General features: G+C 36.2%; 1 protein-coding gene across 1 annotated transcript; it reads left to right on the top strand.

Moving 5' to 3' along the window:
- The first annotated feature begins 5,619 nt into the window (after positions 1-5,619).
- Positions 5,620-6,567, top strand: LOC123241044 (olfactory receptor 2A12-like). The gene has a single exon (XM_044668754.1). It carries the CDS (start codon positions 5,620-5,622, stop codon positions 6,565-6,567), a length of 948 nt encoding a protein of 315 aa, XP_044524689.1.
- Positions 6,568-15,441: the final 8,874 nt, after the last annotated feature.

The raw sequence follows: 15,441 nt of genomic DNA, 5'->3' as shown, positions 1-15,441 counted from the left end.
GACAGTGCTTCAATAAAAACAAGAGTTAATTAGCCATGAAGAAGGTTTTCCTGGCTGAAAGTACTGTGAGATGGGGCTTCTGGGTGACACAATGGATATAGTGTGCTAGGCCTGGAGGCAGGAAGGCTCATCTTCATGAGTTCAAATCTGGCCTCAGATATTTACTAACTACATGACTCTGGGCACATCATTTAAGGTTGTTTGACTCAGCTTCCTCATCTGCATAATGAGCTGGAGAAGGAAATACATCACAGTATCTATGCCAAGAAAACTCCAAGAAGGGTTGCAAAGAGATGGACATGACTAAAAAGCAAATGAAAAATAAATTGTGAGATATGGCCTCCACAGAGGAGGCAAGAGAGTCTTCTCTGGAGCTTTCTAACCAAAAGGGAGCGAATCCTCTCTGCAGGTAAGCAATGAAGTTAGGAAGGGGAGTGAGGGGTGATGGGCCTGTCTGTATAGGCAGAGGGCTGACCAAGATGACCTCAAGGATCCTTTCATTCTGGACAATGTGCAACCCTTCAATGATCTGACTGCCCCATCCTTCCTATAGAGTCCAGCTTATCACTGGTCCTTTTTAAAACGTGGTATTTGAACTTGACATGAGCCTTGCAACTCACAGTTACATAATGCTTTCGGTTTGACAAAGTACTTTTCCTCATTACCATACAATGAGGAAGGGAAAACAAGGGTTATACTCCCATTTACAGATGAGGAAACTGAGGCTTAAAAACCTGCCCAAAGCCATACATCATTCTAATACAGGTCAGAGTAAAGCTCCTAAGGAAGCTTTCTAAACTTCAAGCCCACTGTCTTTTCATGTGACTTTAGGAACTTGGAAGAGGAGGATGAGGGAGACATGGAGAAATCCACTTAGTCACTGATTGACCCTAGGAGATACTGTTGGGGTTCAGCCAGATGGGCACAGAGCCAGTCATGGCCTAGGGAGCTAGTAAAAGTCCCTAGATGAGTGAGATGTGCGCAGAGAATGCCAGACATGCCCTTCCACCAACACTGGGACAGCAGTCAATGCTCTTAGGGGTTTCCTGCTAAGCCAGCCTCCCAAACAGGACATAAGCATTCCAACTCATTATACACCCCATGAAGACCTCTTCCTACTGCCCTGCATTCACTCCTGTAAAAAACTTGTGGTTCTTTACTTTTCCCTAACATTCCGTGGAAGACCAGGCTCTGGGCAAGGCTTTTTCCTGAACTCTTCAAGGAATTTTCCTATCTGTCCTTTTGATTCACTCTCAATAACCCTACAAAGGGAGTGGGGCAGCAATTATTTCCATTTTCTAGTGTCCAGAGAAGAAAACCAACCCAAAGAGGAGAGACTTGCCCAGCATCACCCAGTGAGTTATCCTCAAACCTAGCATTTAATTTATGCCAGGACTCCCAATTCAAAGTTTGGTGTGTAGCAAGGATGGCCAGAGTTGGGGTGTGAGTCTGCACACTTTCTCCCCATCACCTGAGCTCAGGCCTGGAAGAACTGAAGGCCTCACTGAAGTCAGGTAAGGGATGGGCTAGATGATCTCAGAAGCAGCTTCTAACTTTGAGACTCTGATTCTGTATTCTCTGAAAGAGCAATATGGCATCTTGGAAAGGAGTACTAGACCAAGAGACTGGGGTTCTAACCCTGGCTTCCTCGTCTCTCTGTGTGTGGTTCTATGCCAGACATTTTACTTGCCTGGGTCTCAATTTTCCCTTCTGCTAGATAGAGATAGATATGTATGTATGTGTGTATGTGCATATAGCTATAGATATATAGATGGGAACATATGTGCATATTTTATAAAAGACATTCAAAAGTGTACAATACTATAAATGAGCAGGTAATTTTTATTTTATTAGACCTTATGGGGGCTTCAGCAGTGCAGGAGATACTACAGAACAGGAGACCTTTTAGACAGTTATTGTGATGGGAGAAAGGCGGTAAAGATCTTTTCCAACGAGTAGGCAGCAGGCATGTAGAGAGTGGATGTGGAAAATGTTTAGGTCTTACTTATCTCAATATTTCTTTGGCATTTGACTCTGTTGACCATCTCTTCTTGAATCTCTCTCCTCTAGCTTCTTAGAGACTGTGCTCTTCTAGTTTTCTCCTCACTTTTCCAACATTCCTGTTTCCTTTCATGGTACTTCTGCCTCCTTCCAAACCCTCCCCCTCTTGGAGAGCTCATCTCCTCTTACCAGTTCAAATACCACCCCTCTCCAATCCTATTCTCTTATTTTCATTCTCTCTCTCTCTGTCTCTGTCTCTCCCCCTGTGCTTCTCTCTCTCTCTCCACTCTCTCCTCTCTCTGTCTATGCATTTGAATCTATCTGTCCATCTGTCTCTCTCCTCTCTTTCTGTTTCTCTGCCCTCTCTATCTCTATCCCAGGCTTTCTCCAGCTCTCATCCAGTATTCCCAACTGCCTGCTGAACATCTGCACTTAAATATCTTGCCAGCGTCTTAAGTTCAATAAATCCACAAGTTAGCTGATTATCTTCCACATTGCCCCTTCTCTATGACTACCCTTCCCACCTTCCTGATGGCAGATATCAACACCATTAGTCAAGCCGTCCAGAAGGACCATGTTTTTCTCTCGGGGCCATAGTATAAGAATGACATTAGTAAATCAGGAAGTACTTAGAAAAGGGCATCCAGACTGGCAAAGTACCTAAATTTTATCTGATATGAATCTTCATTGGAGAAATTAGAGATGTTTAGCTTAAAGAGTAGATTGAAGGGAAACATGAAAGCCAAAGCTGTAGTTGGAGGACTATCATATGAAGGAGGGATTTAGGCTTGTTCTGTCTGGTCACAAAGGATAGGAATGTAGTATTTCAAGGAAAATTCAAAGTAAAAATTATGTGTAAACTTGGACTAGTCATGACTCAGTTTCCTAACTAAAATGAGGCTAGAGGCTAGATACAACCACAATATGAACTCCAGCTCCAAATCCCTTGATTTTATAATCTGGTATCAAGATCTGTTTTCCCCTTCCAGATTATCCCCTTTGCTCCTTTGTTCATTCATTTCTGGCATCTGTGACTGGGCTAAATACCCCTTACCCCAATATATCGCCTTCCTTCCCATGCCTCTCCTCTTTGGGTTTGAAAATAGACTCTGTTCTTGACCTTCAAATAACTGTCTCTTTTATGAAGCCTTCCTTAACTACTTGGATGCCCCAGTAATCTCTTCCTGCTCTGACCTCCCCCAGTAGATTTAGCTACATTCCTCTTAGACCCCTAGTTTTTCCTGTTTTACATTCTTCTCTATTTGTTATCTTGAATTCTTGTTTTCCCACTAGATAGTGAGTGCCTCATGGACTCTTTTTCTTCTCCTGTATCCCTTATAGTAGCTGGAATTAAGAAATTGAAAACTAATAGATGCCTGGAAATCATTTGAGGAAAAGGAAGACTAGATCAGGTTTGGAAAAAGGTGAATTATAGCAAATATAGAATTAGTGAGAAGAGTACCGTCTCTATAGACAGCAGACTTTAGTTCAGATCTCAGGTCGGCAAAGTCACTTGCACCACCTTGGGCAAATCTCTTTCCCATTCTGTGCTTCGGTTTCCTCTCCTCTAAAAAGGGTTGGGAGGAGAGTAGAAGTTCTCTAAGGTCCATTTCACTTCTTGTATATATGATTTTAAATAGGAAGGAATCTAGGATGCCATCAAGGATAAACTGAGGTAAAAAAAGGCAAAAGGGGTGTGGTTTTTTAAAATGTAAATGATGAATTCACTTGGCTCCCTTCAATGGTCCTGGAAGAGATGTGTTATAATTAATTGGATATGTGAGTCTGGAGACTGGAGAGAGGGCAGGTTTGAAAATAAAGATTTAGGAGGCATTTGTATGAGGGTGAGAGTTTGAGCTGTGGTGATGAGTGAGATATTTTTATAGCATTTTTATGTTTTTAAAGCACTTTGCTCAGCTCTATGAGATAGGTGTTATATTTCATCCCAATTTACAAAAAGGAAACTCCTATTTGGGATTCAGCTGTTATATCATTTTGAGTAAGCAAGCAGCCTGTGACTCTGCCTTTGCATGCAATCTGTCCCCTGGTTCTACGAGCATAGTCCTTATTTAGTAGATTCAAGTCGCACAGACTCCACTCAGAAATCTAGGAAGTCACTTCATAGAGTATTGGACTTGGAGTTAGAAATATCCAAGTTTGAGTTCAGCCTCAGAAAACTACTAGTGGAATAACCTTGAGTAAGTTACTTAAACTCTGTCTGTCTTACTTTCCTAGTCTGTAAAATAAGAATAAAAATAACACCTATGTCCTCGCCTTTTTACAAGGATCTGAATGTAATAATATATATGTAATGTGTTTGGCAAACTTTAAAGTGCTAAATATCAGCTACTATTGTTACTAGTTAGGTGGCAGAGGGAATAGGATGCTGGACCTGGAGTCAAAAAAACTGAGTTCAAATCAAGCCTCAGGCACTTACTAGCTGCATGACCCTAAGCAATTCACTTGACCCTGTTTGCCTCAGTTTTCTCAACTAGTAAATTGAGAAATAAATGGCAAACCACTCCAGTGTTTGCCAAGGAAATCCCACCAAGCCAGTAATGGGTAAACTACAGCCCACTGGCCAGATGTGACCCCCTGAAATGCTCTATCCAGCCTCAAGACATTACTCCTAATCTGACGAATACAATGAGTAGGATACAATACAATGAAACTTCCAAAGAGTTGCCTTAGAAACAGACTGACAGATGAGCATTTCCTTTCCTTTGGCCCCCTCTTTAAAAAGTTTGCCCATCACTGCACCAAGTAATCACAAAGAGCCAGAAACAACTAATTGATAAAACAAAATATTATTAATATAGGAGGGATCTCAGAGATCAGCTGGTTAAACTCTTGAATTTTAAAGATAGTGAATCTGTAGTCCAGAAACAAAATTAACTTCTATTAAGTCACAAGGTAATTAAATGTCAGAGCCACTACTAGAACTCAGGTCTCCGGATTCATTATTAAAATTTCCTTTACACCACTGAGTCTCCCCCTTCTCTCTTTATTTTTGGAAGATTTACAAAATATTTTCTAAACAATTACATGTAAAAACAAACTTCCACACAAGTTTTCCCAAGCCATATTCTCCCCTTTCTCTTACCAGACCACCAGGAGAACCATCTTCTCCTCAGGACAAAACAGTTTCTGACAATATCTTGACTCCTCAGTGGTGGTGGGGAACATTCATGTGGAATAGATTCATTGAGGCCTTAGGGTAATCATTGCCATTCTAAAAGAAGTGATTTCATCTGAATAGGATGTGGGGATGAATCCTTAGTCTTGAAAGCTCCTCTCTAACATTCTACAAACCTGGAAGTAGTATTCACACCATAGCACAAGTCCTACTATCCTTATCTTCCTACTTCTCCTTTACAGGAGGACCTGAGGTCATAAAAGGACTTTGAAAGATGGAATGTTCCAAGGAAAAGAATGTTAAACTTGGTGTCACCAAATCTGCTACTTGCTGTTTCCTGTTGTACAAATCCGTTTCTCTAGACCTGTTTGCTCAGCTGCAAATGAGGGAACTGGACTAGATAACCTCTTGGGTTCCTTCCAGCTCAAAATTTATAACCCTATAAAATCTCAAACCTCTTTCTCCTTGACAGGTGAGTCATGATGCAGGAGCTCATCTGGGGGAACCACAGTTCTGTGTCTGAATTCATCCTCCTGGGCTTTTCGAAGGAGCCTCAGAGTAGGCTGATTCTCTTCACCTTCTTCTTCCTTCTCTATCTCAGCACCCTTTTGGGTAATGGGCTCATTATCACCCTGATCCACCTAGACTCCCGACTTCACACACCCATGTACTTCTTCCTCAGTGTCCTCTCCCTACTGGACATGAGTTATGTCACTACCACCGTACCCCAGATGTTAGCAAATTTGGTCCACCCAAAGAAGACCATCTCCTACACTGGGTGTGTGGCTCAGATGTTTATCTTCCTGGTACTTGGCATTGCTGAATGCATCCTCTATGCCATCATGGCCTATGACCGATATGTTGCCATCTGCCATCCCCTCCACTACACCCTCATCATGAACCGTCTCACCTGCGCTGTTATGGCAGCCATCTGCTGGGCTATTGGTATACTTGGGGCTCTTTTCTACACTGTTTTTGCCATGCACCTGCCCTACTGTGGCCCCAATGAAATCAATCATTTCTTCTGTGAGGTCCCTGCAGTTCTGAAACTAGCCTGTGCAGACACATCTCTCAATGACCAGGTGGATTTTTTCTTGGGTTTTATCTTGATGCTAGTCCCACTGTCCCTGATCATGGCCTCCTATACTCGCATCTTTGCTGCCATCCTGAGGATCCGTTCAACTCAGGGAAAACTCAAGTCTTTCTCTACCTGTGCCTCCCACATCACTGTTGTCATCATGTTCTATGGACCAGCAATGGTTATGTACATGAGACCTGGCTCCAAGTCCTCTCCTGAGCATGACAAAAAGCTGGCCCTTTTCTATAATGTGGTCTCTGCCTTTCTCAACCCCATCATCTACAGCTTAAGAAACAAGGATGTGAAAGGAGCCTTTCTGAAAGTCATCATCAAAAAGGATATCCTCCAATGACTTAAGAACGATCTGCGGGTTTCCAGAATTCTTGAGGAGAAGGTTGGATTCAGCTATGGTCTCCCAGAATATCCTTCCTTTCTTGATTCACCTCATCCTTTAGAGCCCACTCAAATGTCATCATTTCATCCAAAAAGCCCTAGTACTTTGTTTGTAATTGCCTTCCTTCCCCATCAGAATGTTTTTATAATTCTCCAATGTTCTTATCATGTATTTTTATATCTTATCTCCCAAATATAATCTCTTTGAGCTCTGGAACCATATCTTATTGAAATTGTAGAGAAATTATCTTCAATTATTTTAAGGTTTGCCATATAGAAGGAGTATTTAACTCATTTTGTTGGATACAAAGGACAAGACCATGAGCAATAGTGGTGGGGCAGGGGAGAGGGGAGTTTTAGAGAAGCACATTTTTTATTATAAGTCCCTCAGATTTTTCTTGAATCATTGCATTGCTGACAATTATCGTCATTCACAGTTGATCACTGTTACCATGTACAGTTTTCTGGTTCTACCCTTTTTATGTTGCATCAGTTCTTGTAAGTTTCCCCAGGTTTTTTTCATCATTTCTTATAGCACAATAGGATCCATTACAATCATATTCTACAACTTTCACCAATTGATGGGCATTCCCCAAATTTTGAGTTCTTTGCCATCACAAAAAGAGATATTGTAAATATTTTTGTAAAAATAGATCTTATTCCCTTTTCTTTGTTCTCTTTGGGATACAGACTTAGTAGTGGTATGGCTGGGTCAAAGGGTATGCACAGATTAATAGTCCTTTGAGCACAGTTCCAAATTGTTTTCTAGAATGGTTGGTCAAGTTCACAACTCCACCAACAATACATTAATGTCACTATTTTTCTACAACCCCTTCAATATCTCCATTTTTCCTTTGTGTCATCTGACTGTTGTAAAATGGTATCTCAGAGTTATTTTGATTTACATTTTTCTAATCAGCACTGATTGATAGCATTTTTTCATGTGACTATTCGGATAGCTTGGATTTCTTCTCCTGAAAACTGTCTATTCATATCCTTTGAACAGGGGAGTAGCTCTTTTTTTTGTAAATTTGGCTCAGTTCCTTATACAGCTAATAAATGAGACCTTTATTAGAGAAGCTTGCTGCAAAAACTTTTTCCCAACTCACTATTTTCCTTCTAATTTTGGCTGCATTTGCTTTGTTTGTACAAAAGCTTTTCATTTCATGTAATCAGAATTATTCATTTTGTATTCCTCTCTTCTTCTTGTATTCCCCTGTATCTCTTGTTCAATCACACACTCTTATCTATAAATTCTCAGGTATACTTTTTCCCTACTCCCCTAATTTACTTATATCATCCTTAATAATGTCTAAATCATTTATCCATTTTAACCTTATTTTGTTATACAATGTAAAATTTTAATCTATGCTTAATTTTTGACATATTGTTTTCTAGTTTTCCCAGTAACTTTTATCAAATGTTGAATTCTTACCCCAAATCTTAAATCTGAAGGTTTATCAAACACTACACTAATGTGATTGTTTTCTACTGTATAATTGTGTACCTAAACTATTCCACCAATCCACCATTTTATTTCTTACCCAATACCAAATTCTTTGATGACTACCACTTTGTAATATAGTTTGAAATCTGAAACTGCTAGGCTCCCTTCCTCAACATTTTTTACATTAATTTACTTAACATTTTTGACCTTTCCTTCTTCCAGATAAATTTTGTTACTATTTTTTCTAGCACTTTAAAATAATTCCTTGATAGTTTGATAGTACTGAACTAATAAACTTAGAATTGTCATTTTTATGTTGACTTCATCTCCACATAGGCAATTAATATTTCTCTATGTTTTGTTTGATTTTTTTAAATTGAATATACAAATTACTGATTTGTTCTTTCATGATAATAAAAGCATTTAGAAATATAAAATTTCCCCTCATTGCTACTTTACCTGCATACCTTAAGTTATGGCATTTTTTGTCATTATCATTATTTTCTTTGATGAAATTATTTTTCTTTTTTTAATGTTTATAAGATTTTATTGATGTCTCCTGTTTCCTATATAAGTATAGTTATCCCAAGTATAAAAAATGGTATTTTAAAGAGGCACAACACAACTGATCAATATGTTGAAAGAGTCTGAAAATATATGCAATATGTAATACCTGTGAATCTCCCAATTCCATTAATGGATGAGTTAGGGATGGAGGGGAGTATTCTCTTATATCTTTGATCAAGTTCTGTTTGATCTTTTGACTTGTGGGTATATAATTATTTAATTTATAATTATTATAATTACATTTATTGTTGCATAATAAATATAATTATGATTATATTAATTTATAATCTTTATAGTTACTGTGTATATTGTTTTCTTGGCTCTGCCTAATTTTCTCTATTCTTTAACCAGTAACAGATGGTTCTGATGAATACTGCTTTATATTATACTTTGAGGTTTGGAAGTACTATTCCCCCTCTGGCCTTACTTCTTTTCATCATTTCCCCAATAGTTTAGGTCTTTCATTTATCCAAGAAAAAAACGTTTAATCAAATTTTATAAAGCATCACCTTGGCAATTTGATTGTTATACCATGAAAAACGTAAATTAGTTTTAGTATGACTATCATTTTGTTATATTGGCATGGGCTATATAATATGAGTAAGTGAATATTTCCTCCAGCTATTTAAGGGGTGATTTCTTCAGGGAGCACTTTGTCATTGAATTTATGCAAGTTTTTTGTGTACATTGGTAGGTGGATTCCTAAGTATTTTATACATGTTGTAGTTATTCAGAATGGAATTTCTATTACTGATTCTTGTGTTTTGTCATTATTGTACAGAAAAGTTAATTTTTGAGGATTTATTTCATAGTCCATAACTTTGCTAAAGCTTTTAATTGTCTCAATTAGATTCTTTGCTGAGTCCTGAGGATTTTCTAAGTGAATTATCATATCATCAGCAAACAAGGATAGTTCAAATACTTCCCAACATAACTTTATCCCTTTAATTTCTTTTTTCTTTGTGCAATAATAAATGATAAACAGGTTAATTTCAAATTGAAAAAACATGGAAAGAACTACATTAGATAATAAACAGCAAAATGAGTAGAACCAAGAAAACATAATATGCAGCTACCGATTTAATACTTGAAGAATAACTTGCAAATCTTCAACTCCAGAGAATGAACAGAAAAATGGAAATACCAAAGATATAATCTGTATATGCATATCTGTTTCTGGATGATGTCTTCTATGATACAGAGAGGGGAAAGAGGTGCTGAGATACTTGGAAATAAATTTTATTTTAAAAAAATAAAATTTTTTCTTGTCTTTTTGCTGTTTCTAGTATTTCCAGAACTTTCTCAAATAATAATAGGGAGAATGGGCATCCTTTCTTCACTCTTTTAGTAGTTGAAAAACTAGTGCATCTCCATTGTGTATCATGCTTGCTTTGGGTTTAGATAGATGTTTTTTATTTTCATAATGGTACTTTTATGCCTATGCTATTTTTTAGCATAAAGCATTGTGAAGGGCATCTACTGAGATGATCATATGGTTCTGAATATTTTGGTTTTTAATACAATTAATGATAAAATATTAAATTAAATATACATGAATATATAAATATAAACTAAATATAACAATAAGCAAAACATAAATTAAATTATTAAATTGATTTTTAAGTTGGATTAAAATAATTAATTAAATGTATTGTTTTCCTAAAGTTGAAATATCCCTGTCCTCAGACATAAATTCCACTTGGTCATAATGCATGATTTCTTGGGTAAATTTCTATTGTCTGACAGGATTTCAATTAAATTTTTTGAATCTGTACATGTATAAACTATATCAAAATCTAGCCATCTCATGCTGAGGGGAAAAGAGGGAGGGAAGAAGAGAATTTGGAATCCAATTTTTCTTTTTAAAAAACAAATTTTTTAGATTGTTTTTACATGTAATTGGGGGAAAATAAAATGGTAAAAAAAAGTTTAATTGGAGTCAATATTTATTGGTGATATTGACCTATACATTTTTATGATTTATCTTTCCTTTATTTGAATATTAATACTATATCTATGTCATTAAAAGATTCTGGTAGGATGTTTTCTTTCATAATATTTAAGAAGCATTTGTGAAGTACAAGTACTAACTATTCTTGAAAAGTTGATAAAAATTCTCCAGGAAATTCATCAAGACCAGGATATTTTTTCCCTTATAGCTAGATCTAGTTCCTTTTCTAAAATTGGATTATTTAAGGTCTCTATTTGGTTTTTTGGTAGTTGGAATATTATATATTTTTAAAGATATTCCTCTATTTTTTGGTGGTCTTAAGTATATTAGCATATAACAACTATACATAATATATTCTGATTATTCTTTTTACTTCTGTTTTTGCTATGGTTTTAACCTTGATCGTTTATTATTTTATTGATTTTATTTTATACTTTCTTTTTTCAATAGATTATCTAAGGATTTGTCAGTTTTTCAATATTTTTCTCTTTTCAGAGAATCAGCATTCAATTTGTTATTATTTCTATGGAGTTTTTGTTTTTAGTTTATCTATTTCTTCAGTAATTTTTAATTTTCTATGTTTAATGAATATTTGTAATGACATGGTTTTTCCTACTGATGGCTCCTTTTGCTGCATCAATACATTTTGCTATATTGTTTCTTAAGTATGGTTTTCTTTTACACAGTTATTATCTCCATGGTTTGTTCTTTTATCCTTTCATTTATTACCTCGTTTAGGATTTCATTGAGAGGTCTGCATTTGAATCTTCATCTTTAGTTTGTGGTGCTTGAAACTATTTCCATTTTTATTGCATTTATGGCCTATAAAGAATGCTTTACCCGTTTCTGCCTTTTTACATTTGTTTTACAACTCTGTGCCCTAGTACATGGTCAGGGACAGTGTAGAGATCATTTTTGGTCAGATGACTAGTTAGACTAGATGGTCTCTAAGGTCCTTTCCTGCTCTGAGATTCTGTGATTCTGAAGATGATGTCAATACATACAGTACAATCAAGTCAAGAAAAACTTATTAAGTATCTACTACATGCTAGGCATTGTGCTAAGATTTTAAAAAGGTAAAAACAATCCTTTCCCTGAAGGATCTTATAACCTAATGAATCTCTTGGGGTTTTACTATGATTAGTGTGATACTAGAATATGTCTGTGATCTTATTAATTTTGTTACTGCCTCCAATGGTTAGATTATAGATGTCAGCCTCAAAGCAAATGGCCAGCAAATCTCCCAAGTGCAGCCAGAATCAGGCCAAAGTGTAAATGGAAAATGTTTAATAAAATACATTAAAATACAATACAAGGGGGCAGCTGGGTAGCTCAGTGGATTGAGAGCTAGGCCTAGACACGGGAGGTCCTAGGTTCAAATCCAGCCTCAGACACGTCCCAGCTGTGTGACCCTGGGCAAGTCACTTGACCCTCATTGCCCACCCTTACCATTCTTCCACCTAGGAGCCAATACACAGAAGTTAAGGGTTTAAAATAAAAAAAAAATTAAGAAAAAAAATACAATACAAGATAAATGTGATTTTCTAAATCAGTATGTGGCTTTCATGGATCTACTTCTACTTAGTTTGATACCACTATTGTAGATCACAGATCACCCATATATTCTTTTCCTATGTAATTCTCATCTGTATTCTTCCAGAATTGTTCCACTGAGGGTCCATCTGTAAAGCTGGGGGCCTTCCTTTATCTCTCTCTCTTTTTAAAAAAATTTAAGTATTTTTCCATGATTACATGATTCATGTTCTTTCCCTCCCCTTTTCTCCTCTACCCTTCCAGAGGTGACAAGCAATTCCCCTAGGTTATACATGTATTATCACTCAATACCTATTTCCATATTATTCATTTTTGTAATAATCTTTTAAAAACCAAAACCCACAACCAATACCCATATAAATAAGTGAAAAATCAAAGGTTTTCCTTCTGAGTTTCTACTCCCACAGTTCTTTCTCTCAATGTGGATAGTATTCCTTCTCATACGTCCCTTAGGATTGTCCTGGATCACTGTATTGCTATCAGTAGCAAAGTTGATTCCATATTATCATCCCAAAATGTTTCAGTCTCTGTGTAGAATGTTGTTCTGCTCATTTCACTCCATATCAGTTCACAGAGATCTTTCCAGCTCATACAGAAATCAAACAGTTTATTGTTCCTTATTGCACAATAGTATTCCATCACCATCATATGCCACAATTTGTTCAGCCATTCCCCAATCAATGGACACCCCCCTCATTTTCCAATTTTTTGCCATCACAAAAAGCGTGGCTGTGAATATTTTTGTACAAACATGATGAAAATGTTTGGTATTTTACATTCCACCAATTATCTATTATAAAAGTATTATTCTGCAAGCATTTAGTTAAGAAAAAAGGTAAACAATAAAACTTACAATTTTTTCTTTTAAAAAATCCAATCTTACAATAAGAGCATTTATCAGTCAATACGCGAGGATTCACAAGGGCTACTTGCTTTTTCTTCTAATTGACAAATGCTTTTTTAAATCAGGAGCACAAGTAAATAGCAAGTGGGAAGGGTTACACCACATGAAATCCCAAACAGTGAATGCAATGCATCTTTATAGGTTATTTTCTGTCCTTGTTTTTTGAGAGGAACTGGGATACTATTGTCACTATCCAAATCCTCTTGTGTATCTAGTGTATTAAAAAGTGGCAGTTGTTACAATCATTCGATTTCAGCTCCTTTCTGGGGATTTTTACAGTAGATTCTTAGGAATAGTTCTCTATTGTGGAAATATAGCAATGACACAAATACAAAATGCTCAGGTTTTTTGTCTGCTTTAAAAATATGGATAACATACCATTTATTTGTTATTAGTACAATCGTAATTTTGTGCTAAGAATTACAAACCGTTGACTGTAGGTGCTTCAGTTCACAGAGAGAATCTGATAACAGTTGAAAAAATTAATATATTTCTTTTGAAAAAAACTTGTAGCAATTTGTCATTAAACTGAAACTACTACAAAAGAAATGACAGATAACGACAAAAAATGCACTAAAATTTTTGAAAATTTTAGCCAACAATAGTCAGAATTTCAGTTTACTAATATTTACACATTTTATGTCATATAGTTGAAGCTACCACATACAAGAAATCAAATAATAAATTACCTTGAAACCTAACTAAACCATATATTCTAGGAATACAAGCTTTATAATTTAAAAAAATGTTTGCCCAGAGCAGTTAGTTGAGAAATCTGTTCCTTCACCTCTTGGCTTGTGAAAAACAATTTGAAGAGTTCACTCTAAATGATTAACAAAATCTTTAACTATTACATGAAGTTGGTATTTTGTTTTCCCTTTCTATTTCTTCCATCCCTGCTTGGGTCATAAGGTCAGCAATATTTTTCTCCAGATGCAGATCAATGTGACTGCTCATATTATCAATTCGTCCAATTTTCTAATCTGACATGGTCAGAAATTTGTCCTGTATTGGCTGGAGAAGTGTATGAACCTAGCTATGGCCAAGCCGGGGACAGAGGAGACCTCGGGGGAGCTAAGCCCCTGGGGGGTCAGCCTGACCTCAACTTAAGCTGTGGCCTGGCTGTCCCCAGACCTCAAAAGCACCTGCCACTCACTCCCCTCCCCCATCCCACCTGGCCCTGGATTCCACCACAGCAGTCAGGTCCTATATAGTTTTTGGGTCTGTCTCACCACTAGCATTTCTAATACAATATTAAATAATAGTGATGATAATGGGCATTCATGCTTCACTCCCAATATTATTGGGAAGGCTTCTAACTTATCCCCATTGAAAATGATGCTTGCTGATGGTTTTAAATAAAGTTAAATTTGAATTAATTTAAATAAATTAAATAAATACTGCTTATTATTTTGAGAAAAGGCCCTTCTATTCCTATACTTTCTAGTGTTTTTAATAGGAATGAGTGTTGTACTTTGCCAAAGGCTTTTTCTGCATCTATTGGAATAACCATGTGATTTCTGTTAGTTTGGTTATTTATATGGTCAATTATGTGGATGGTTTTCCTAATGTTAAGCCAGCCCTTGCATTCCTGGCATAAATCCAACCTGGGGTCATAGTGAATAATCCTTATGATCACTTGCTGGAGTCTCTTTGCTTTTATTTTATTTAAGATTTTTTTTGACATACCAGCTCCTAGTCTTATTTATTAGTTCAATAGTTCTTTTACTTTCAATTTTATTAATTTCTTCTTTAATTTTTAGGAATTCCAATTTCATTTTTATCTGGGGATTTTTAATTTGTTTTTTTTCTAATTTTTTAAGTTACAAGCCCAATTCACTGATCTCCTCCCTCTCAATTTTGTTGCTATAGGCACTCAGAGATATAAATTTTCCCCTGAGTACTGCTTTGGCTATATCCCATAGATTTTGATAGATTGTCTCCTCATTGTCATTCTCTTCAATTAATCAGTAATTGTTTCTATGATTTGTTTTTTGACCCACCAGTCTTAAAGAAATAGATTATTTAGTTTCCAATTAATTTTAAATTTGCCTCTCCATGATCCCTTACTAATTATAATTTTATCTCATTATGATCTGAAAAATTTGCATTTGTTATTTCTGTTTTTCTGCATTTGTTTAAAGTGTTTTTATGCCCTATTACATGGTCAATCTTTGTATATGTACCATGTGCTACTGAAAAGAAGGTATATTCCTTTTAAATCCTGTTCAGTTTTCTCCAGATATCAATTAACTCTAACTTTTCTAACATTTTATTCACATCCCTTACTTCTTTATTATTTATTTTTTGGTTCGATTTATCTAGTTCTGATAGGGGAAGGTTGAGGTCCCCCACTAGCATGGTTTTACTATCTATTTTCTCCTTTAGCTCCTTTAGTTTCTCCTTTAGA

The sequence above is a fragment of the Gracilinanus agilis genome, chromosome 3 (genome assembly GCF_016433145.1).
Source record: "Gracilinanus agilis isolate LMUSP501 chromosome 3, AgileGrace, whole genome shotgun sequence".
Lineage (NCBI taxonomy): Eukaryota > Metazoa > Chordata > Mammalia > Didelphimorphia > Didelphidae > Gracilinanus > Gracilinanus agilis.
The sequence above is the reverse complement of the archived record's forward strand: the minus strand, read 5'-3'. Positions and strand labels throughout refer to the sequence as shown.